The sequence below is a fragment of the Eptesicus fuscus genome, chromosome 3 (genome assembly GCF_027574615.1).
Source record: "Eptesicus fuscus isolate TK198812 chromosome 3, DD_ASM_mEF_20220401, whole genome shotgun sequence".
In the NCBI taxonomy this organism is placed as follows: domain Eukaryota; kingdom Metazoa; phylum Chordata; class Mammalia; order Chiroptera; family Vespertilionidae; genus Eptesicus; species Eptesicus fuscus.
The window spans coordinates 95100560-95125482 of NC_072475.1; the positions used below are offsets into that span (position 1 = coordinate 95100560).

Genomic DNA, 24923 nt, shown 5'->3' on the forward strand with positions numbered 1-24923 from the left:
CCGAACCCTGGACTTTTTGGTGTATAGAGAGACTCTCCAACCGACTGAGCCACACTGTCAGGGCTAGTTTTTTTTTTCTTTTGGCAAAGCTTTATAGAATATCTTTAATTGGAATAACCTAAATTTAGTGTTTACTCATTTGGGGTCCATCTACCATATTGTTAGCTGCGTGTTGTGACAAATTATTTTGTATAGTGACTTGGATAAAAAAGACTTTGGGATATCTGAGTTCATTATTTGCCATTTATAAGTTATATAGCTTTGAACAAGTTACATATCTGTGCTTTTTGGCAAGTCCCCAGTTTAAAAAATGTAATGAATATATCTCAAAAACTTTTCAAAGAAATAGTATTCAAGCAGATCTCAGTGTTATTGTTTTTTAAAAATTTATCTTTATTGTTGAAAGTATAACATACATCTCCCTTTTCCCCCCCCTATTGACTCCTCCACTTCACACCTGCCCCTTCTAGGCCTTCACCACACTATTGTCTGTATCCGTGGGTTATGCATATATGCATTTAAGTTCACCAGTTAATTCCCAACCCCCCAAAAACCCTGAACTTGCATTCCCTCTGAGATTCGTCAGTCTGTTTCATGCTTCTGTGTCTCTGGATCTGTTTTGTTCATCAGTTTATTTTGTTCATTAGATTCCACATTGTGAGTGAGATCATGTGATACTTGTCTTTCTCTGATTGGCTTATTTTGCTAGCATAATACTTTCCGGGTCCTTCCATGCTATCTCAAAGAATATCTTTCTTTTTAACAGCTGCATAGTATTCCATGGTGTAGATGTACCACAGCTTTTTTATCCACTCATCTACTGATGGGCTCTTGGGCTGGTTCCAGATCTTAGCTATTGTAAATTGTGCTGCTATGAACATAGGGGTGCATACATTTTTTCTGATTGGTGTTTCAAGTTTCGTAGGATATATTCCTAGAAGTGGGATCATTAGATCAAATCGCAGTTCCATATTTAATTTTTTGAGGAAACTCCATACTGTTTTCCATATTGGCTGCACCAGTCTGCATTCCCACCAGCAGTGTACTAGGGTTTCCTTCACATTTTCACTAGCACTTGTCATTTATTGATTTGTTGATGTAGCCATTCTGACAGGTGTGAGATGATACCTCATTGTGGTTTTGATTTGCATCTCTCTGAAGATCAATGACTTTGAGCATTTTTTCATGTGTCTCTTGCCTTCTCTATGTCTACCAACTTACACTATACACAAGAATAAACTAAAAATGGATAAAAGCTTTACATGTAAGTGGTGAAGCCATAAAAATCCTAGAAGAAACCATAGGCAGCAAAATCTCAGATATGTCTGGTAGCAATGTGTTTACCGATACAGCCCCTAGGACAGAGGAAACTAAGGAGAAAATAAACAAATGGGACTACATCAAAATAAAAAGCTTCTGCACAGCAAAAGAAACCATCAACAAAATGCAAAGGGAGCTCACTGCATGGGAGAACATATTTGCCAATGATACGTCTGAGAAGGGATTAATTTCCAAAATATATAAGGAACTCGTACAACTTAACAAAAGGAAGACAAACAATGTAATTAAAAAAATGGGCAAAGGACCTAAATAGACACTTCTCCAAAGTAGACATACAGAAGGCCAAGATTTCAATGTTGTAATTTTTCATACTCATAATAAATAAGAAATATAGCAATTGTTTCTTTTTTCTTTCAAGGTAAACAAATTACAAATTTTGTCCTCTCATAATTCATCTGGTAGAATAAATTGTCTTTGAGTTTACCTCCCAGTAAGATTATTCAATGCAGTGCCATGTCGCACCAGGATATCTAATATATACTTGATACCACGTGATATTTTTCCTGTGCACTCTGCTTTGACTTTATGTCAGTGTCAGTCCTACCTATATTTGAGAGGATATGAGTCTTCATGTCTTCTCTTTTTTTAAAAAAAAATATTTTTTATTAATTTTAGAGAGGAAGGGAGAGGAGAGAGAGAGAGATAAAAACATCAATGATAAGAGAGACTCATTGATTGGCTGCCTCTTGCACATCCCACACTGGAGATTGGGATTGAGCCCGCAATCTGGGCATATACCCTGACCAGGAATTGAACTGTGACCTCCTGGTTCTTAGGTCGATGCTCAACCACTGAGTCATGCTGGCCAGGCTTCATGTTTTCCTGAATAGCAGGTAACAGCACAAGGTATACATTGTGGACTGCAGTGAGATTGCCTGTGTCCACCCATTTCCAGCACCTGATAATTGTGTGACCTTTGGCCAATCAGTTGATTTCTCAGTTGCTTTCTGTAAAGTAGAAATAATAATAGTACTTAACCCATAGAACTGATAAAAGCATTTAATTCAATGTATGGTACTTATTTAAAGCTCCATCATCTCAACTATTTTTTTCCTCCAGGCATGTGCTCAGAGCCCAAGTATATTATGCCTTCCAGGGTCATATCTTTTTAGACTTTGTAAGCACCGGCCAAATATTTTGTAAATTTGTTTAATGAGGCAGTATGTGATGATTGTCTAATCAGCATTACCTCACTCTCTACAAAATGCTGTTTCCTGAGATTCAGTTGGTATGTTTGTGGGATCAATCCTACCAATGATTGAAAATTCACAAGAGTGTCTATAGAAATGGTAGGCTCTGTCCAGCACTTATTCATGTAAAGAATTTTACGTGTTTTTGAACAGTCATTTTCTTAACTTAATGTTTACATTTTAAGAATCTTTAAACTATTTCTAAAATCTCTGTACAACTTTAAAAGAAATCTTAATGAGATGTTATGGGAGAGAACACAGAGACTATGAGAATGAAACTACCATAGTAAAAATGGATAGATAATCCTTAATGAGGAAAGGAACTTTTAGAAATGAAAAAAGTTGGTTGCTTTGAAACTAAACAAATATAAGGATGTGACTAATCCTACCTAATAATAGACAAATATGCAAATTGACCGTACTTTCACTATGCCCACAATTGGATAGGAGGCGCGGGGAGGCGGGACTCGGGGTGGCTGGGGTGGTCGATGGGGCAAGCTAGACGCTGAGGTTGCGTTGCCAGTGGCGGCGCGAGCTCAGCGTCTGCGCCATGGCTGTGCTGCGGCACAGAAGGGGCCTCTGGGGCAGCGAGCTCACGTCCTGCCGCGAACCATCAAAAGCGTGGGAGCTGGGTGCCTGTCCGCTCAGGCACCAGGCCTTTCAGAAGCCTTCGCCGCGCCGGAGGCTTCTGAAAGGCCTGTTGCACCAGCGGACAGGCACCCAGCTCCCCCGTGATCGAAAGCGAAAGTGTGTAGGGGACCCTACACGTGCATGATTTAATCATGCACTGGGCCTCTAGTAAGATATAATCAGTGAGATGTGAATAATAAGATATAATCAGTGAAAAAAATGAATAAAGTTGTAAGCACAAGAATTAACCTGATACTGTTCTTATATTGCACTCATTTTTATCCATTCAGTAACCAAGTGAGTCTTTTATATTTTACTAGAGGCCCGGTGCACGAAATTCGTGCATGGGGGAGGGGGCGTCCTTCAGCCTGGCCTGCATCCTCTCACAATCCGGGACCCCTTGGGGGATGTTGGGCCTAAACTGGCAGTCAGACATCCCTCTCGTAATCCCGGACTCTGCATGACCAGTGACCATACTTTTCATACATAAAGGTGAAAGGCATCTTGCTGTTGTATGGGCAGCTACATTTTTTTGCCCTGATTATAAAAAGTAGTACATAACATGATCCTTCTGATGCAGTAGTACCATTTTCCCCATCTTATGGGTGGAAAAACTGAAGCAGAGAGAAGTTAAATAATTGGCTTTGTCAGAGTTATAAGTGTCAGAATCAGGGCTGACCACAAAATGTGCAAGCCAGAGTCCATGCATGGCATCACTGGGTCATCCTGTTTTTTCAGTGTTAGAGTAGCCTTGCCAGGTTTTAATTTTTAAATCTAACAGACTGTTCCCAATATATAGGGTAGGGTCCCTAGGCTTGGCCGGCGATGAGGGCCATCTGTGGGGTGACTGGCAGGCGGGGTGATCAGGGGGCCCCCACTGGCACCTGCCTTGGCTGGCGAACTGGCACCACCCACTGGCTCACTGCTGGTGCGGCTCATGAATTGATCGTCTGTCCCCTGGTGGTCAGTGTGCATCATAACAGCCTGTCATTCCACCGGTTGTTCCCTCCGTCGATTTGCATATAGGATGAAGACAACTCCCATGTGTTCTCAGTGACTTCTAAGAAGTCACAAGAACAAATTTGGCTGTTTCTGCTTATAACTCTTGAAGCCTGCCAACTATATATTGACATACCACTTAGTGCAGTTATTTTGTGTTTTATGTAATCGTTTCAACACACAAATGACATTTGCCTAAAATATAAAGGATATTTTAATTTATCATAATTATAAGGAATATATAGATAAAACAAATTTCCTAGAGAATGGGGAATGGGAATGTATTCTAAAAGAGAGATACCATTACAAAAGAATCCATAATTCACACATATAAATTGTATACTACCAAGCAAATATTTGCTTTACCTAGACTAAGTGCTTTGTATTATTTATACATGATCCTTACTTGTTTTTGAAGAGAGGCTTCTACTAGATACACTTGAGAGATAATTTAAATTAGACTAAACTTCAAAAGTAACAAATCTGAAAATAATTTTATAATTTAGACTTATTAGGCAGTTCTGTTTTGCTGTTCTAATTACTTTAAAATAAGCTATTTTTCTAGAACAGTGATGAAATCAATGTAGCTTAACTTTTTAGCTCTGGGTTCAATAGTGCATATATTCTTGTGGGATTTTGGAAGAGGACAGAAGTTAAATCTATACATACTAGTAAACACAAAATATATTAATGAAAATGCACTGATATACTGTTTTAAATTTGCTTAATATTAACAGTAAAATGCTCCCTGGATGTACTGCAAAAAGTACATTTGTATTACAGTTCTATATGTATGAATCAAAACTTTCTAAGTGAGGTAAATTTGATGACTTTGAAGTGTACAATTGACATTTAATATGAGGAAACAAGTTCATTTTTTTACTTGTAAACTTATCACTCTCAAAAGGTCTGCCATATTCTTGATTTTCCAAGATGTAAGCTTTTAGTTTTGTGAGTTTTCTTTTTTACTTTTTGTCTTTGTATTACTGTCATATTTAGTCAAGTATAGCTGATTCTAACTCTGCAGAATTTCTTGAATATTGTTCTTTTCATTTGTAGCTTGGTCCTTTAATTTCCTTTTGTCTGTATTACTCCAGTAGATTCCCCTTTGGATCACGGGAGGCAGTAATTTTCAAAGATAGCTTGCTATCACCATCAAAGAGGAAGAAATCTTTGTATTTTTAAATAGTTCCTAATGATTTTGGTGGGTGGCAATTTTGGAATTACTGGCCTTTTTATAAGAGAGGCTTCTACTTTTTATAAGGCCAGTAATTCCAACTGTAAACCTACTTTTGCCCTACCCTGTAATATAGGAAAGAACCAGATAAAGCAAATAAAATAGGATGGTTTTTCAAAGCATTTTTGCAAATATCCTCTTATTTCATTATCATAATACCCTTTTTAGGGTAAAGGAGATATTAATATTTCCATTGTAGACACAGAGATTCTATATTTTATTGTGTATTTACCACCCAAAGTCAGGTCTCCTTTCCTCATCATATATTTGATCCCCTTTATCCTCTTCTACCTCCTCCCACCCCAACTCCTTCCCTCTGGTAACCACCATACTGTTGTTTGTGTCTATGAGTTTTTGTTTGTTTGTTTGTTGCTTTCTGTTTTATAACCATATGAGTGAAATCATATGGTTCCTGATTTTTTCCACCTAACTTACTTCACTTAGAATAATTCTCCATATCAACCCATGACAATATTTCATCTTTTTTTTTTATGGCTAATATTTCATTGTGTGTGTGTGTGTGTGTGTGTGTGTGTGTGTGTGTGTGTGTGTTATATATCACATCTTCTTTATCCAGTTACTGATTGAAGGATACTTTGATTGTTTCATGTCTTGACTACTGTGAATAATGCTGCAATGTACATAGGAGTATATGTATATTTTTCAAAATTTTTGAGTAGGTACCTAGAAGAGAGGTTTCTGGGTTACAATATACAAAAATTAATTAAAAAATGCATCAAAGATCTAAATATAAAACCTGAAACAATAAAATATATTGCAGAAAACATAGGTGCTAAACTTAAGGACCTTGGCCTAAGAGAGGATTTCATGAATTTGACCTTTACTTTTACAGGGAAGTAAAAGTAAAAATAAATGAATGGAACTACATCAAACTAAGAAGCTTTTGCAAAACAAAAGAAACCATCAACAAAAAAAATAAGGCAGAATGGGAGAATATATTTATAAACAATATCTCAGATATTGGATTAATATCCAAAATATATAAAGAACTTATACAACTCAACAATAAAAAAACAAACAAAAACCCAATCCCCTTACAAAATGTATACAGGATCTGAACAGACACTTCTTCCAAGAAAACATATAAAAAGTCAACACATATGTGAAAAGACGCTCAACTTTACTAGCTATTAGGTGAATGCCAGTTTCTTATTTGGGAGATCCTGTAGTCTTCTAGAATCATATTTTGTTATTCTCATTGCATTTATTTGTTTCCACTTCCAAATATCTATTATATTCATTTACTGGAATGGCCCATTTTCTTTTTAAATTTTTATTTATTGATTTTGATAGAAAAAGGAAGGGAGAGAGAGAGAGAAACATCAATTTGTTGTTCCACTTATTTATGCATTTATTAGGTGCTTCTTGTATGTGCTCTGATCAGGGATTGAACCCACAATCTTGGTGTATCAGGACAATGCTCCAACCAGGCCCATTTTCTGTGTTTCTGCCTTTCCAAATCCATTTTCTTCTTAAAACATCTTAAAAGTCCCTTCCTTATTGAAGTAGCATCATGATTAAACATTTACTTCACATAGTCTCAGAACTTACATATGCTGTGGTTTTTTGTTGTTGTTTTTTAATTCTCATTATTCTGTACATATGTACGTACACATACACACAACGTAGTTTTCTGTTCATAATGAATAGGTTGCAAACAAGAAGGAACTTTTAGGGTCATTTTTGTCCAATATGCTTGTTTTAGTTAAGAAAATAACATTTCAAGGAAGTTATAACTTGTCCAAGATCATGCATCTTTTCATGTTATTAAGGTCTGAGCCTACAAAATATCAGCTCATGTTCATTGCAAAATAAATTATCTGTACTTGAATAGGATATAAGAAAGAAAATATTATCACCAAAGATGTTTTTATTTGCAGTATCTTTCATGACTACAAATAGTCTTCCATGCATACTATTCTCCTTTTATGAGTTTAAGTTGTTAGAGCAGTTTGAATTAAAAGAAAATTATTTTGATTATTCACTATATTAAAGGTACTATTTTATGCACTTTGTTGCCCAATAGCTTGTTCTGATTTAATCCTTGCTTAACAGTCCTACAAGATATAGATACTATGATTATTCTCAGTTTTAACTGAAGAAACTGGATGTTGGGTAGATTAAGTGTTCTGTCCCATGTCACAAGTGAATGAAACAATAATTAAACTCAATTGTTTATCTTCCACTCTATTTTCTGAAAAAATGTTGAAGTTGAGAGAGCAGTAGTAATCAACTACCTGAAACCTTATTGTAAATGTGTGGAAACTTGTTGATTTGGCCACATGCTGATTAAGAGAAACAACCATCTATTTTTAACTGTAATTACCAGTATATAGAAAGTGGATAAAATAAATAAATATGATAAATAGCATTCTGAATAAATAGGTACCCTGTTTTCAACTGTTTTTGCTTATATTTTATCTATATATATAAAAACCTAATATGCAAAGTGTCCCCTCAGGAGTTCGACCAACCAGGAGTTCGATCACTCCCTGAAAACAATAAACAATTGATGTGTGTTGACCACTAGGGGGCAGTGTAAATGAAGGAAGGCCTCAGCTGGCAACAGGCAACTGGCAACCAGGGAAGGGATGCCCTGGCCAGCAGCCAGCAGCCGCTAGGGATCCTACACGTGCATAGATTTCATTCACTGGGCCTCTAGTATTTAATGTGTATGTTTTTTGTGTGTGTGTGCGTGTTTAACCAAGGACAGTTTCACATTGTCTTAGAATATACTTTTCCAAAGCAAGTTGAATTAATATTTGGAATTTGATGCTGATATCCCTTGTTTACACCATTTGTATGTATAATCCTAATATATAACAATTCAGGATCCGTAACGACCGACTGAAGGCTTGACTGAACACTGGAAGTCAGTCCTGCAGTCAGTGCTGGGTTGCCGTGGCGACCCAGCACTGACTGCCACCGGGGTGGGCGCAGCGACCCAACACTAACTGCCGAGGGGGCTGCGGATCAGGCCCGGAGGGAGGCCCGAAGAGAGAGGCAGGGTCTGATCCGCAGCCTCCGTGGGAGCTGTTGATCAGCCGTTGCCTCTCTGTTTCTCTCCAGGCTTCGCCAGGAGCAGTGCCTCTGTTTCTCTCTGGACCTCCTCGGGGGCTGCTGATCAGCCCCACCTCTCTGATCAGGCCTGGAGTTAGGCCTGGAGACATAGCATAGAAACCGACCAATCAGAACCAAATTGCCCGGCAGGGGAGGTCAGTTGGGGGCAAGATCAGGCCTGCAGGGGAGGGCAGTTGGGGGTGAGATTATGTTGGCAGGGGAGGGCCATTGCAGGTGAGATCAGGCTGGCAGGGGAGGACTTTTGGGGGCAAGATCAGGCCAGCAGTTAGTTGGGAGTAAGATCAAGCTGGCAGGGGAGGGCAGTTGGGGGCGAGATCAGGCCAGCAGGGGAGGGCAGTTAGGGGTGATCAGACAGGCAGGCAGAGGCAGATAGGGGCGATCAGGGAGGCAGGCAGGTGAGCGGTTAGGAGCCAGCAGTCCCAGATTGTGAGAGGGATGTCCTACTGCCAGTTTAGGATCATGCCTAAACCAGCATTCGGACATCCCTCAAGGGGTTCCCTGATTGGAGAGCGTGCAGGCTGGGCTGAGGGAACGCCTCCCCCCTTCGTGCATGAATTTCGTGCACCGGGCTACTAGTTTAATCATAATATAATTCAAATATTTATTTTCTTTGATCTTTTTAATTCATTCACTTATTAATTTAGAAGCTGGATTATATTATTTTATTCACCCCAAAAATGCAGTATATTTTTAAAGGTTTGATTTAAGTGAATAAGTACATTTCTGAACATTTTCAGTAAGAAGCTCTCAGGTACAGCATTTAATATTTGTAGTTTTAATAATCACTGCAGGAAGTGGATAATATTCTGTCTCTAGTTCTTCTGGACAATACTAAATCTTAATTTCAAATAAGAATAAGAACCAATAAATTTTAGTTACCATAATGTCTGTGGTCTCTGAATCAGTATTTTTATTCTAAAGTCTAAACAATATAAGACTTCTGTTATATTTTTTTCTACAATTGAGAGCTCCATGAAAGAGTTAGAGTGTCTTTCATTTTATTATTGTGGATGATGAGATTATATATATATATATATATATATATATATATATTTAACTGTGCTCTTTAGGCAATTAAAATCATAAGGCTAAAATAAACACATAATTTAAATTTTTAAAAATGATTTTAGTTCAGTAACTCAGTCAGTAAGTCCTATTTGAATATGTCATTTATGTATCAAATCGATACATTTATGCCAGTGGAGTTATATCTCCCTCTTTTGGAAAGCCAAGGCATGGCATTTTTATTGAAATTAAATTATTTTTCATAGATTATCAAAATTTAGAAAATATGTTTCCTATAACTCTGGTGTTAGTTTTCTGTCCTCCATTTTACTTTTTAAATAATAAAAATCTGTCCTTTTATCATCAATACACTGGTCCCTGTAGTTCTTTGTCTTTTGCTTTCTTGGGTCTAGCTTTTATCTCCTAAGGCACTAGAGTGCAGACTACAGAATCCGAAATAAGGACAATAGGCGGGGTTGTGGTAGTGGATAAAAATAGGACTCAAGGAATCTTTATTTTAAAATGTTTCTCATCTAGTTCTCATTGCACATTCAGGGTTGAAAACAGTTGCCAAAGACACACATGTATAAAAATCTCCTGTTCTCTTTACTGAATTCAGGAGGAAGATGTTCATATTCCAAACATGTCATAGTTCAGTGTATACAAATGAATTTCAAGTGTTTAATTTCTTCTGTTAAGGCCATGGGGACAGTATAATACATTTTAGAATGATAACGATAAAAATATTATTTTCCTCCTTTTGTTTTAGTGCTTCCAGAAGTGAATCACATGTATCTAAAAAATAGACTGTCCATAAATATTTGTTTCCTGACTGCTCTCTTTATTTGAACATTGATTCCAGAAATATTTGAAATGTATTCACAAATTTTCTTTTTCTTATATCCATGTATTGTGAAATATATTGCACTTATTATTTTTTTGTCCTTCAAAGTGGGCCTAGTATATTTTAAATATGATTATAAAGTCTTGAGAATTGAATGAACACTTTCATTTTTCTTTAGGACTATTTTTTTTTTATATATATATTTTATTGATTTTTTACAGAGAGGAAGGAAGAGGGATAGAATGCCAGAAACATCGATGAGAGAGAAACATCGACCAGCTGCCTCCTGCACACCCTCTACTGGGGATGTGCTCGCAACCAAGGTACATGCCCTTGACCGGAATCGAACCTGGGACCTTTCAGTCCGCAGGCCGACGCTCTATCCACTGAGCCAAACCGGTTTCGGGTAGGACTATTTTTTAAATAAAAATATTCAATGCTTTTTTCTTATAAATTATTTAGGCATCAGTTTTTTTTAAAGGCAGATTTTATTTAGTATTTGATCTTTCAATGCTGTGCAAGAAAATTACACTTTATAACTGTTTAGGTGGGTATTACTTTTGGTTATGTTTAATAGAAGTATTTGCACTTTGACCAAGTGTGCCTTCAAATAATGAATAAAGGTACCCTTACAGTACACAATCTTTTTCTCATGATAAAGTATATACTGTATAATCCTTTTATGATTTAAATATTTACATTTAATCTGAGTCCTTTTATTGAGTAGCACTGTTAAATTATGTAAACTGCCAACATTCATGTTTAATCCTGTTCAATTTAAACGCGGGTTTTTTTTCTTACTCTTCAGTCTGTTCATTGTTACTGTCCTAATATGCCAATAGCTTTAAATTTCCCCAAGTGACTCAGTTAACCTTAGGTCAGTGTGTCTCACAATGTGGATATTCTCAGAGCCTCATGTCTCACACAGAAGTCAGGTGGGTAATTCTTTGACTTGTGCTTTATTAACTATGCTAGAGGCCTGGTGCATGAAATTTGTGCATGGTGTGTGTGTGTGTGTGTGTGTGTGTGTGTCCCTCAGTCCAGCCTGCACCCTCTCCAATCTGGGACCTCTTGAGGGATGTCCAACTGCCTGTTTAGGTCCGATCCCACCTGGCAGTCGGACATCCCTCAATTGCCCTCCCAAAATCCAGGACTGCTGGCTCCAACTGCTCACCTGCCTGCCTGCCTGATTGCCCCTAACCACTTCTGCCTGCCAGGCTGATCACCCCCTAACCACTCCCCTGCCAGCTTAATCAATGTCTAACTGCTCTTCCCTGCTGGCCCGATTGCCCCTAACTGCCCTCCACTGCTGGCCTGGTCACTCCTAACTGCCCTCCCCTGAAGGCCTGCCCCTAACTCTCCTCCCCTGAAGGCCTGGTCGCCCCCAACTGCCCTGCCTTGCTGGCCCAGTAACCCCTAACTGCCTTCCCTTGCCAGTCACCCCCAACTGCTCTCCCCTGCTGACCTGGTCACCCCCAACTGCCCTCCCCTGCAGGCCTGGTTCCCCCCAACTGCCCTCCCCTGCAGGCCTGGTTGTCCCTAACTGCCCTTCCCTGCAGGCCTGGTCCCCCCCAACTGTCCTCCCCTGCAGGCCTGGTGCCCCGCAACTGCCCTCCTCTGCCAGCCCGGTCACCCCTAACTGCCCTCTCCTGCAGGCCTGATTGCCCCCAAATACCTTCCCTTGCAGGCCTGGCCCCTCCCAACTGCCCTCCCCTGCTGGCCTGATCACCCACAACTACCCTCCACTGCCAGCCACCTTGTGGTGGCCATCTTTAACCCCATGGGGGTGGCCATCTTTGACCACATGGGGGCAGCCATATTGTGTGTTGGAGTGATGGTCAATTTGCATATCACCTCTTTATTATATAGGATTATTATATAGGATTGTCTAAACTTCCTTGCTTCTCCTCAGAGCTAGTCAAACTTGGTGATCAAATTTCATTGGCTGTCCTATGCCTGTGCTGTCTATATAAAATGGGAATATCTATGTTTAATAATTTAAATTCACCTGAACTAGGAAGGCTTTAGGTAAATAGCTCTATTGTGAAGACTCCTATTGTATACCACCACTTCTTCCCATCATCACTGTCTCTTCCTCCAGTGCCAGAGTCCATTATCAAAAGGATCACTTTAGCCCTGGCAGGTTTGGTTCAGTGAACAGTGTGTTGGCACATAGACTGAAGGGTCTTTGGTTTGATTCCTATCAAGGGCATGTACCGCAGTTGCAGGCTGGATCCCCAACCCTGATTGGGGTACAAGCGGGAGGCAAACAATCAATTTATGTCTGTCACATCAATGTTTTTCTCTGCCCCCCACTTCCACTTTCTCTAAAAAAAAAAAAAAAAAAATCAATGGGAAAATATCCTCAGGTGAGGATGTGAGGATTAACAACAAAAACAGATCACTTGAATACTTGACTACTTGACTATCTTTTATGACAATTAAGAATGCTGTAAAAATCAGTTGACAAGAAATTATAGTTGACAAGAAATTATCCAAATACATATCTTGAGTTACATCTAATATGTAGTCATTATCTATTTCCTATTACACTGTCTGTTTCATTATGTTCTCATTTCTTGATGGTTGTACTTATTCCCTGTCAACATTTTATACATATACTTGTGCTTTCCTTTCCCTAAAGCCATCTATAGCTGGCAAAATACACATCTTTTAGAATAAAAGAGAGAAAAGAGTTATAGAGTTGCAAACTATATTATGAGGCCTTAATTTATAAAGAATATTTAAGCATTAGGAAGAATTCTTTTCAACATTACCTATTTTCTTTAATAATCTTTTGTTATATTTTTAGAAATATCAGTCTAAATGTGTATGAAATATGTAATTATATTTTTGCAAAAGATTTTACGATTTTTAGAATTATGTATTCTATATCTAGTTTCTGGAATTTCTATAGATTTATTCTATAGCTGAATTATCCCCCCTCCATTTTATAACTTATACTGCATTGCAATAACACTTAGAGTGACTGCTGGGGAAATATATTCTTTTCTTCAAATGATTAGATTTATCACCATATAGACTTTTGTAATTAAACTTAATAAGATATTCTAAAAAGAGCTTTAACTCATCTTACCATATATAGTAACACCCAACCTAGCACTTTTGAAAATACTTCTGACATTTTTTTATTGACATTATACCAGATTGTCACTCTGTTTATTTAATAGAATTCTAGCCTTCACTGCACATGGATGAATCTCTTTGAAGCACACTTTTTCAGTAATGAAAACTCACTGCTTCCCACCTCCCCCTTTTCGTAGCTTTTTTCTATTCTATTACTATATTGATCTTTCAGTATTTTGGAAGTTTAAATTTTATACTTTTCTATCATGTGTAATTTATTTGTTTTCTTGTCTAAGACACCTAAACAATCTTTACCCAATTACAACATTTCAGGATTCTTCCTATTTTTTTCACTTTGGAATAGTTGTTCTCACTTACTCAGGGATATTGTTTTCAATGCCTGATTGCTAAACCTCACATAATCCTTTTGTTTTTTGTTTTTTTGTTTTTAGTGACCTCACTTTGTAAGATTTTATCTCAGTCAAAGACAGAAAAAAATAGTTATATTACTTAGACTAGAAGATTGGGGACGTAGGGTAGAAACCTTTGGGAGTAAAATTTATTTTTATAGGTACAGGAACATCTGTCTCTTAATTATTCCAAATAAATACCTATCCTATATAATAAAAGGCTAATATGCAAATTGACCAAACAGAGGAATGACTGGTCACTATGATGCACACTGACCACCAGGGGGAAGACGCTCAACGCAGGAGCTGCCCCCATGGTCAGTGCGCTCTCACAGGGGGAATGCCACTCAGCCAGAAACTGGGCTGACGGCTAGGAGTGCAGCAGTGGTGGCAGGAGCCAGCGGGGAGCGGGCCTAATTTGGCAGCCGAACATTCCCCGAGAGTTCCCGGACTGCGAGAGGGCGCAGGGTGGGTTAAGGAACCCCCGCTCCCGAGTGCATGAATTTCATGCACCAGGCTTCTAGTTTTTAGAATAAGAAGCAACTACTGGTCTTCATTTGTTTCTTTTTGACAATATTCTGCAGTTTCTTCTACCTGTAAGTATGAATCTTTCTATCTCTGTAATTCTATAATTGGTGTTAAATCAGGAGCAAAGTAACTATGAGTATTATAACTCAAAAATTGTCTCTTTTTGTCTTGTACATTGGTGTCCTTTATGCTAAAGTTTGTATAACTTGATCTGATACTCGTTTTTGTCACATTACAGATTTATTTTTCATAACAAGTATGCTTAATCTTTTCTTTCAAGGAAAGATTTAAAAAAAATCAGTGGCTTTATTTCTGTTAGAGAAATCTTTATTCCTACTCAAGCTGTTATTAAATGTAACACTGGAACAATTTTTGTTTCTATTTAAAAAAACAACTGAATTGTGATAGCATGTTTTTAAATAAGAAGTTCCCATACAAAGCTAAAATAATGGGAATCAATGAAAATTTATTAATAGTATAAGGGCTTAATCTCCAGAATTTACAGGGAACTCATACAACTTAAAAAAAAGGAAGATAAACAATCCAATCAAAAACTGGGCAAAGGACATAAATAGACACTTTTCGAAAGAGGACATACAGAAGGACGAGAGACATAGGAAAACATGCTCAAAGTCACTAATCATCTGAGAGATGCAAATCAAAACAACAGTGAGGTACCATTTTAAACCTGTCAGGATGGCTATCATCAACAAATCAACAGACACGTGCTGGAGAGGATGCGGAGAAAAAGGAACCCTTTTGCACTGCTGGTGGGAATGCAGACTGGTGCAGCCACTGTGGAAAACAGTATGGTGTTTCCTCAAAAAATTAAAAATAGAACTCCCATTTGACCCAGTGATCCCACTTCTAGGAATGTATCCCAAGAAAATAGAAACACCAGTCAGAAAGGATATATGCACCTCTATGTTCATAGCAGCACAATTCACCATAGCTAAGATGTGGAAACAGCCTAAGTGTCCATCAGCAGATGAGTTGATTAGAAAACTGTGGTACATCTACACAATGGAATTCTACGCTGCTGTAAAAAAGAAGGAATTCTTACCATTTGCAACAGCATAGATGAAACTAGAGAGCATTATGCTAAGCCAGTGGTCGGCAAACTTATTAGTCAACAGAGCCAAATATCAACAGTACAACGATTGAAATTTCTTTGGAGAGTCAAATTTTTTAAACTTAAACTTCTTCTAACGCCACTTCTTCAAAATAGACTCGCCCAGGCTGTGGTATTTTGTGGATACCACACTCAAGGGGCCCAAGAACCACATGCGGCTTGCGAGCCGCAGTTTGCCGACCACGGTGCTAAGCGAAATAAGCCAGTCAGGAAAAGATAAATATCACATGATCTTACTCATTTGTGTAATATAATGAACAACATAAACTGATGAACAAAAATAGAAACAGAGACAGAGAAGCATCGAACAGACTGTCCAAGCTATGAGGGAAGGCGGGGGTGAGTGGGTAAGATATCAACTAAAGGACTTGTATGCATGCATATGAGCAAAACCAATGGACACAGACAGTAAGGGGGTTGAGGGCTTGTGCTGTGGGGAGAGGTCAACGGGGGAAAAAGGGAGACTCATGTAATACTTTAAACAATAAAGAATTAAAAAAATAGTATATTGCTTTTGAAGTTCAACTGGTTTCTATCTTTTTCTTAGTTAAGCTGCTAACAAGGATATCACATATTCTTTTCTTTGGCACAGTGTCCAGTACTATGTAACATAAGAGCTCAAGGAGCTTAATCTGATCATTTAATCTCTTTTCTACCTTCCCCAACCCCTGAACATTGTAGGTTGTATCATAAGAACATGCTGATTTTCAATGGTGATTCTATATGCACATGGCTTGTGTAAGGTTATTTGATTAATTGAAAATTATGAAACAAAGATGGGGATCTTGAAAATGTATGTATGGACTTTGATATCCAGAAATATCTTACAGAAAATTTAAAACATTAAAATACTAGAATTTCATATTATATAAACCATTGGAAAATCAATTACAGCACATATATAACCCTAATTTATATAATTTTACTTATCTATTATATATCATTCTATCAAAGTTTATCCATAAAATGGTCATTTACACATAAGGGCTTTATTATTATGAGAAAACTGCCTTGATACATTTATTGGTATCTTGATTTTCTTCCTCATTACTTCAAAATTAACTCAAAGTTCACAATGAAATATCTTTTAATATCAGATAGTGTTCCTGATATTCCTAATTAGAAAATTTAAAATGAAATTTCTTCAATAAGCATAATTATAATTATAATATTTGCCGGCTGATCTTCCACTTATTTAAATAGGGTCATCTCTGTAAAATAAATCAAATATGCCAGGTATTGGGTTGAAAAAAAAAATCCTATAGCTTTTTCCTTATGATAAATGTAGAGATTTTATTTACATCCTATAAAGAGTGATTCTTTTTGTTCGATCTCTGAAAATAATTTCATAGAAGTAGGCTAGCAATAAAAACGGCCTATTACAAATTCACCTTTTTGAAGGGTCTCCTATCAATTCGGAAGTTCAGCAATATTTATTCTGAAGGACTTTGCTTTTCCTGGGAATTGTCAAAGAGACTTATCTTGTTTAGTGAAGGTCACTGAAAGGCATTGGTATATGCTTGTCTACTTTTTGGGAGTAAGAAGTTAATAAGAGATAAAATGTGTTATTTAGGCTACTCATCAAGGTGACTTTATCTTTTAACTCTTTCTGGCACTGATAGAGATGAACTAAATTTAAGTACTAGGTGTACCAGTTAGTAATGCAGATTTTGTAATCAAAGGAAACATGATAATTTTAAGAGAAACATCAAAAGTGCTTTATTCAAAGTAATGTCTATCGCTAGCTACACATTTCCCCCATCTTTCAGGTAATTTGTTGCTACCATCCCAATAGAACTTTTCTTGTTTTGAGGCAAACCATTCAGAGACCCAATTTTCCACTTCTTCGTATGTTTTGAAGTGCTGTTCAGAAAGTGTGTGTGCCATTGATTGGAACAAGTGGTAATCTGAAGAAGCAAGGTCTGGTGAATATAGTGGGTGGGTTAATACTTCCCAGGCAAGATCTTTTAACATGTTTTTAACTGGTTTTGAAGTGTGTGATGGTGCATTATCATGAAGCAAAATGCCGTGTTTTCTGGCATATTCTGGTCGTTTTACAATCAAAGCGTGGTTCTAATTGATTATTTATTGTTGGTAGTGATCAATATTAATGGCACATGCCAGGGTTGTGGCCTCAATTCCCAGTTGGGGGCATGCAGGAGGCAGTAGATCAATGATTCTCATTATTGATGTTTCTATCTCTCTCTCCCTTCCCTTCCTCTCTGAAATCAATAAAAAATATACTAGTATATAAAAAAATTAGATATGATGTAAATTTGAGGTAATTTAAGAGAAGAAGAGATTATATTGATTTATAAATTAGAAATGAACTTGCTTGGTTATTTACTTTGACCTGTACCTCATTAAGGAGATATCTTTATTAATATATTTTTTCAAGCCCTTTTTAAGTAATTTATTTTGAGAAAAGGTATATACTCAAAGCATATTATTATGCTTTGGGTAGTGAAATCTGGGAAAATTGAATTATATCATTGAATATCTGTGTCTTCTATATGTTCACTCATGAAACCCAGGGTTACATTCAATAGCATTTTCCAGAATATGCTAACACATCTTACCAGCTGAGCATATCCACTGTGTTTATATAAAATTGTTGGCTACCTGGAGAGCATCTTATCTCAGTAATTTTCTAGTCCATAGGAGCAATATTTTTGGCAAGAAGCCTTTCAAAATATGTTCCCAGAATGAGTGAATACGCACGCGCGCGCACACACACACACACACACACACTTTTTTTTCTGTCTTCACTATTTTATCCAACCATTTATTATAGTGTATATTTGAGTTCTAAATGACATTTCTAAATAAAATTTGACTTCATACAGTTCACTCAGTTAATTTGGCTTTTGCACAGGTAGAGGTTTCTTTTAATTTAATAATGTCTTTTGATAGTAACCTCCCATTAGTCAAAGAGATAATTTGGCTCATTAAAAAAGAACCTAATAACATTTTTATAATTAACATCCAAAATATAACAGTTTTACAGAGTATCTATTTGCCCTATAAAAAGTTCATCAAGATATTATTTTCATTAGTATATTTCTTTAAAATGATTTGATGGATTTTTAAAGTTCTGTTTTTAACATTATCACTATACTAGTAGCCCGTTTGCACGAAGATTCGTGCAATAGATCTTCATTCACCTGGCTGCCTGCACCAGTTTTCCGCTGGCACCGGGGACCCAGGCCTTGGCTGTGGCCACCGCCTTCTACCTTCTTTCAGGGTCCCGGCTTGGCCCTGGGCGGTGGCCTTGGGCTCGGCTGCACCCAGCTTCCCTGCGATCAGAGCAGGCACCCGGCTGGCGCCCAAGGCCCGGAAAGCCCCGGGCGGCTTCCCGAGCCTTGGGCTCCGCCGCACCCCAGCCGGGTCCCTGCGACCCAATCGCAGGAATGAGCCGAACCCCCAGGTTGGCTCGCTCCTGCGATCGGAGCAGGCACCTGGCTGGCGCCCAAGGCCCCGAAAGCCCCAGGCGGCTTCCCGGGCCTTGGGCTCCGCCGCACCCCAGCTTCCCTGCAACGGTTTCCTGGTGGGCGTGGTTGATGGGCGTGGCTTGGGCGTAGCGAAGGTGCGGTCAATTTGCATATTTGTCTATTATAAGGTAAGATTTAAGGCACACAATATATCTAACTTGGTTATTAGCACACCTCCACAAATGTGTTTGCAATTATATAATTCATCTATTTGCAAGCCTTACTAAAATACTTATTTTTTCCTAATTTTACAGAAGCTCTACAAGTGAAACGAAGTGATAACAATATAGCAGCATACAACTAGAAAATAAAAGCTACCAAAATCTCTCTAGCCAGAGCCAACCAGTTCAATATTTTGTCTGTCTTTTTAAATACTTTAGTCTATGAGATTGTGTGCATTTACATTAGGAAGATGCAGCACATTATTTTTTATAACTTGAAAAAATTCCCACCCGGCCAGTGTGGCTCAGTGGTTGAGTGTCAACCTATGAATCAGGAGGTCATGGTTTGATTTCTGGTCAGGGCATATCCCTGGGTTGCCTGGGTTGCAGTCTTGATCCTAGTAGGGAGCATGCAGGAGGCAGCCACTTGGTCATTCTCTCTCCTCATTGATGTTTCTGTCTCTTTCTCCCTCTCCCTTCCTCAGTGAAATCAATAAAAATATATAATTTTTTTCTTGCATACTTCAATACATATAATTCAATAGTACAAGTTTTAACAACTATACATTATTCAGTCATTTACTTCTTGCTAGTAAAAGTAACACTAAGATTAATAGGAACATATATAATTGTTTTGGGCACCTTCCTGATTATTTCTACAGGGCAAATTTCTATAACTCAAATTGCTGAGTCATTGAGAATATTTTAAATATTTGATGCATATTGCCAAGCTGCTATTCAGAACTGTTAATATACTCCAGTTTCATCAGGGATCTGCCTTCTCCATCATAAATTGTGATTTGAAGTCTATTAAGAATAAGACAGTGAGTTAGGGAGTTCGGTGTTCAGTGTTTGCCTCTGCCACTCAGTGACTTTGGGATTTTTAGCAACTGACATAATTTCAAAATTTATGTTATAAAGATTCTATTGAATCAAGTGAAATATAACTATGAAGGTCCTTTCTAAATTGTAAAACATTATATAAATATTTAATTACCAATTAATTATACAAACTTGAGCTTTTCTCTATTAAAGGAAACTGAAGAATATGTCTTCTCTCAATGCTGACAATATTGTATAGCTCCTAATCTGAGAACTTTAAAAAAAGCTCTAATTTCAGTCACTTGGACACTTAGTTCATGTAGCTTACTTTTTAATCTAATCATGCTAATAAATTCAGTCCTCTATTTCATACTAAATCTAAAATGATAAAGTGAAAATTGTGTTTGTATTTTATTCTTATTTTTTATTATTGTCTAGAGGCCCAGTGCATGAATTTGTGCACAGGTGGGGTCCAGCCGGCCTTCGGGCAGTTGGCCGGATGGCCCCGCCCCCTATCAGGATGTGGGGGCCGATCAGGGCCGTGCCCGCTAGGAGGTGGGGCCGTGGGCCTTTAGCTGGCTGGCCCTGCCCTTGATTGGGGTGGTGGGCCCGGTTAGGGGTGGGGCCAAGGGTGGTTGGCTGGCCAGCCCCGCCCCTGGTCAAATTCCCTGTTGAACTCCCAGTCGAACTCCTGGTCGAGGGGACAATTATAAAAGGCTAATATGCTAAGTGTCCCCGTGGGAATTCGACCAAGAGACTGGGAGTTCTATTGCTTGCTATGACATGCGCTGACCACCAGGCGGCAGTGCAGCTGGAAGGACGGCCCCAGCCCACAGACGGAAGGCCCTGATTGTCCTTGATCGACGGCCAGGTCTAAGCACCCTACCTGGGCCTCTAGTTATTATATAGGATAACAATATTGATACTATTGGCAAATAAAGGAGTGGTGGCTAAAAGGTAAAATGTTTGGTTTTATGTGGTAAAACCACATAAATAGAGTATAGAAGAGTTTGAAAAATGTTAGAAAATATTTTCAGGGTAGTGTGTGTATGTGTGGTATGATATAGGCATTAATTAAACATTTTTTCTTCTTTAGCTTCTTGAAAATGTTATAATTATTTGCTTTGGAAAGGAAAAGAAATAAAGGGTGATATAACTCACTTGTCACTTTTTTTTACAATAGAGTAGGATTATTTCCTCCTGATGTTTGATTTATTGACTGCAGTCCCCAAATAATATTCATGGCTTTTTATTATGTACTGTATGTTGACTTTAATTAACCACTCTAATGATTGGTTTGCAATCTTGGAAATTGCCACAGAATCATAAATTATTCTAACCAGCAGTAACTTTTAGGGTCATATACTATAGCAGATGAGAAAAGCAAGGTCCATAGAATTTAAACATCTTTAAGGTTACACATCTAGATGGTAGTTTAGATTCTTACAATCATTCTTCCTTTTCCGTCTTATAGCAGTGCTCATAAACTATTGTGCATTATCTTAAAACAATAACATTTTGTTCTCTTTTTAGGTAGTTATTAGGAGTAAAAGTGGAGAGATTTTGTATCGTATTTCACCATGGGCGAAGTATGTGGCTCGTGAAGGTGATAAAGTGAATTATGATTGGATACACTGGGATCCCGAACACACATATAAAGTGAGAAAAACACATCTTTAAATAAATGCTTATTCCAATATTTTTAGGAAAATTAAATTTTATTTTTATAATTTTTATAATAATGTTCAACTTTTCAATGCTGGTTTAATATTTTATGTCATACTGTATCTGTTTGCTATACATATATCGGATTCATCATTTGTGGCCAATGAAGTATGAACGTGAGGTGTTTTTTTTTTTATCTCCTATTTCTGAGGTTGAAGGGGGAAAGAAAACGAAATCTATACATAGTGACATATAAAGAATAGTAATTATTATTAAAAATCTTAATCACAATTTCTAATTCATCAAAGACTCTTCAGTGATGTAATATTTCTCCTTGTCATGGGTTTGAAGCACTATCAGTATCCTTAAGAACAAGGAATAGTGAGGACATTTCATGAGTGTAATTATTAAGGCTGTCTTATTCAAGAATTATAGGTATCTTTGAACTCACTTTTTCGTCCTCTAAGTTATTAGAGCTTGTTGATAAGTGCTTGGCATTTAATAATTATGTATGCATTTCATAGCTATTATGTTTTCTGTAGGGCTTAGGCTCAAAAATATATCTTCACTCAATGATGAGGCAGAAGCTGATACATGATTTCTCTTTTAAAAATAGGTTCATTAACATGATTCTGAAAAGTATTTTCTCCTAAAAGAAAATTTAATGGATGTAGCCATTCTTTTTTTACATGTGAAAACATTTCCAGAGTATTTATTTGACTGAGTTGATCCACTATTTTATTTAACACTAGAGGCCTGGTGCACAAAATTTGTGCACTTGGGATGGGGGTTCCTCAGCCTGGCCTTCACTCTATCACAGTCTGGGAGACTTCAGGGAATGGACTAAGCCATCAGTCAAACATCCTAGCGCTGTTGTGAAGGCGGGAGAGGCTCCCACCACCACCGCTGCACTCACCAGCTGTGAGCCCTGCTTCTGGTTGAGCGGCACTCCCCCTGTGAGAGCGCACTGACCACAAGGGGCAGCTCTTGCATTGAGCATCTGCCCCCTGGAGGTCAGTGCACGTCATAGCGACTGGTTGTTCTGCCGTTCAGTTGATTTGTATATTAGCCTTTTATTATATAGGATGCTTAATCAGCTAGTGTCATACCTGCCTTTATGTTCTAATTGTGTATCTAACTTTATATTCTGTAGTTTAAGCATTCCAGACCAAAGAAGCCAAGAGGTATAAGAATTTATGAGTCTCATGTGGGAATTTCTTCCCCTGAAGGAAAAGTAGCTTCTTATAAACATTTTACATGTAATATACTACCAAGAATCAAAGACCTTGGTAAGTAATAACTGTGATTTTTATTCAGATAAAATTTTAATGAATCTGTTCTCTTATAAGAAAAGCTAATTACAAGTGTCTCTATTTTGTGTTAAGAGATTAAATATGTAATATAAATGCATTTTATTTTAGGCTTCTCAAATTGCCCTGTAATAGTGATAGCATAGTAAAGAGAAATGGGATAATAAGAATTCAAGATATTATTCCAATTTCAATTTTAAGTAATATGAACTAATGGCTTGCAAAAACTGTAGATAAATATGTAAGCATAATTACTTTTTACAGAAGAGAGCTTTTATCACATTAAGTGGTCATTGAGTAAAGTCTGTTCATTTTAGTTTGTTAGGGAAAAATTGTAAAGTTGTAAGATGACTGGAACTTATTTTATATCAGAGCCATTCTATATACAGCTCTTGTCTGGATGACGAATTTGACAAATATTAATGGTGTATCTTCTGTGTGAAACACATTGTTGTAGATGTTTGTGTTTGGGATTGTAATGACACAGGTCTGTCTTCATGGAAATAAATAGAGGAGAATGAACAGTGTACTGCTGAATCATTGATTCAGTATGCTTTAAATCTGTTTTTTTTATAGGTATGCTTTAAAAAAAATAATTTCACAGCATATTAGCACCTGCTCCAGTGGCTAGGCAGCAATATAAAAGTATAGTTAATTATTCTGCTTTTGCTAGGCAGTCCAAATTTTGGCTACAGGAAAGTTTTGCAATTCATGGTTAAAGTTTTCCCTTATATATGGATCTTAATTATCTGTGATAATGAAGTCAGGTTCTAGAAACCAAAGTTAAATAACTGCTTAGAGAATATAATATTGATTATATTTAATACATATTATATTAGAAACATTATATTTGAGGTATTCTGTCATTTTATAATGTAACAATGTTTAAAAGTATTTATTAATGTATTTTTAGTATAAGCAAATAATCAGAGAAAAACATTTTTTTTTTTAATAAAGGCAGTGCCTATTTTTTTTTTTTTTTGAACAGTGTAATAGTTGTGTATGTATTTTTATGGTTACCTTGTTTTTAATGGTGATACTGGTTTTCAATTTAAAGGACTGATACTAATCTTTACTTTTCAAATAAATTTAAGTGGAAATAGTGAGTCAGTTAAAGGGAAAACATGTAAGGAATCACACAGGTGATATAGACATGCCAAAAAATCATGGAGATGGTACAAGGATTGCTGAAGACAGAAAACACTGCAGTAGCTAAAGGCCTCTGTGGACCAGCGTTCCCCCGCTCTGGCCGTGACTGTGTGCTGATGTTCTGTCTGTCCACTGCTGCTCTAACATCAGCAACCAAGATGTCAGAGAAACACAGCACAGTCATACAATACCACTCTAGGCTGAACCCTGGCTTGACAACATCAATCCAATTATACTAAACTAGAGGCCCAGTGCACGAAATCCGTGCATGGAGGGGAGTTGTCCCTCAGCCCAGCCTGTACCCTCTCCAATCTGGGACCCCTCGAGGGATGTCCGACTGCCCGTTTAAGCCCGATCCCGGTGGGACATCCCTCTCACAATCAGGACTGCTGGCTCCCAACTGCTTGCCTGCCTGCCTTCCTGATTGCCCCTAACTGCTTCTGCCTGCCAGTCTGATCACCCCCTAACCACTCTGCTGCCAGCCTCTTTGCTCCCAACTTCCCTCCTCTGCCGGCCTGGTCAGCCCTAACTGCCCTCTCCTGCAGGGTTGATCACCTCCAACTGCCCTCCCTTGCAGGCCTGGTCCCTCTCAACTGCCCTCCCTTTCAGGCCGAGTGCCTCCCAACTGCCCTCTCCTGCTGGTCATCTTGTGGTGGCCATGTTGTGTCCACATGGGGGCAGGATCTTTGACCACATGGGGGCATACATATTGTGTGTTGCAGTGATGATCAATCTGCATATTACTCTTTTATTAGATAGGATAGAGGCCTGGTACAGGGGTGGGGGCCAGCTGGTTTGCCCTGAAGGGTGTCCCTGATCA

General features: G+C 37.9%; 1 protein-coding gene across 1 annotated transcript in view; it reads left to right on the forward strand.

Moving 5' to 3' along the window:
* Positions 1–24923, forward strand: part of GBE1 (1,4-alpha-glucan branching enzyme 1) — a 356294-nt gene that overhangs the window by 153632 nt on the left and 177739 nt on the right. Inside the window, exons 4-5 of the mRNA XM_054714070.1 lie at positions 21513–21638; positions 22798–22933. Coding sequence (XP_054570045.1) covers positions 21513–21638; positions 22798–22933 — 262 coding nt within the window. The remainder of the gene's footprint in view (positions 1–21512; positions 21639–22797; positions 22934–24923) is intronic.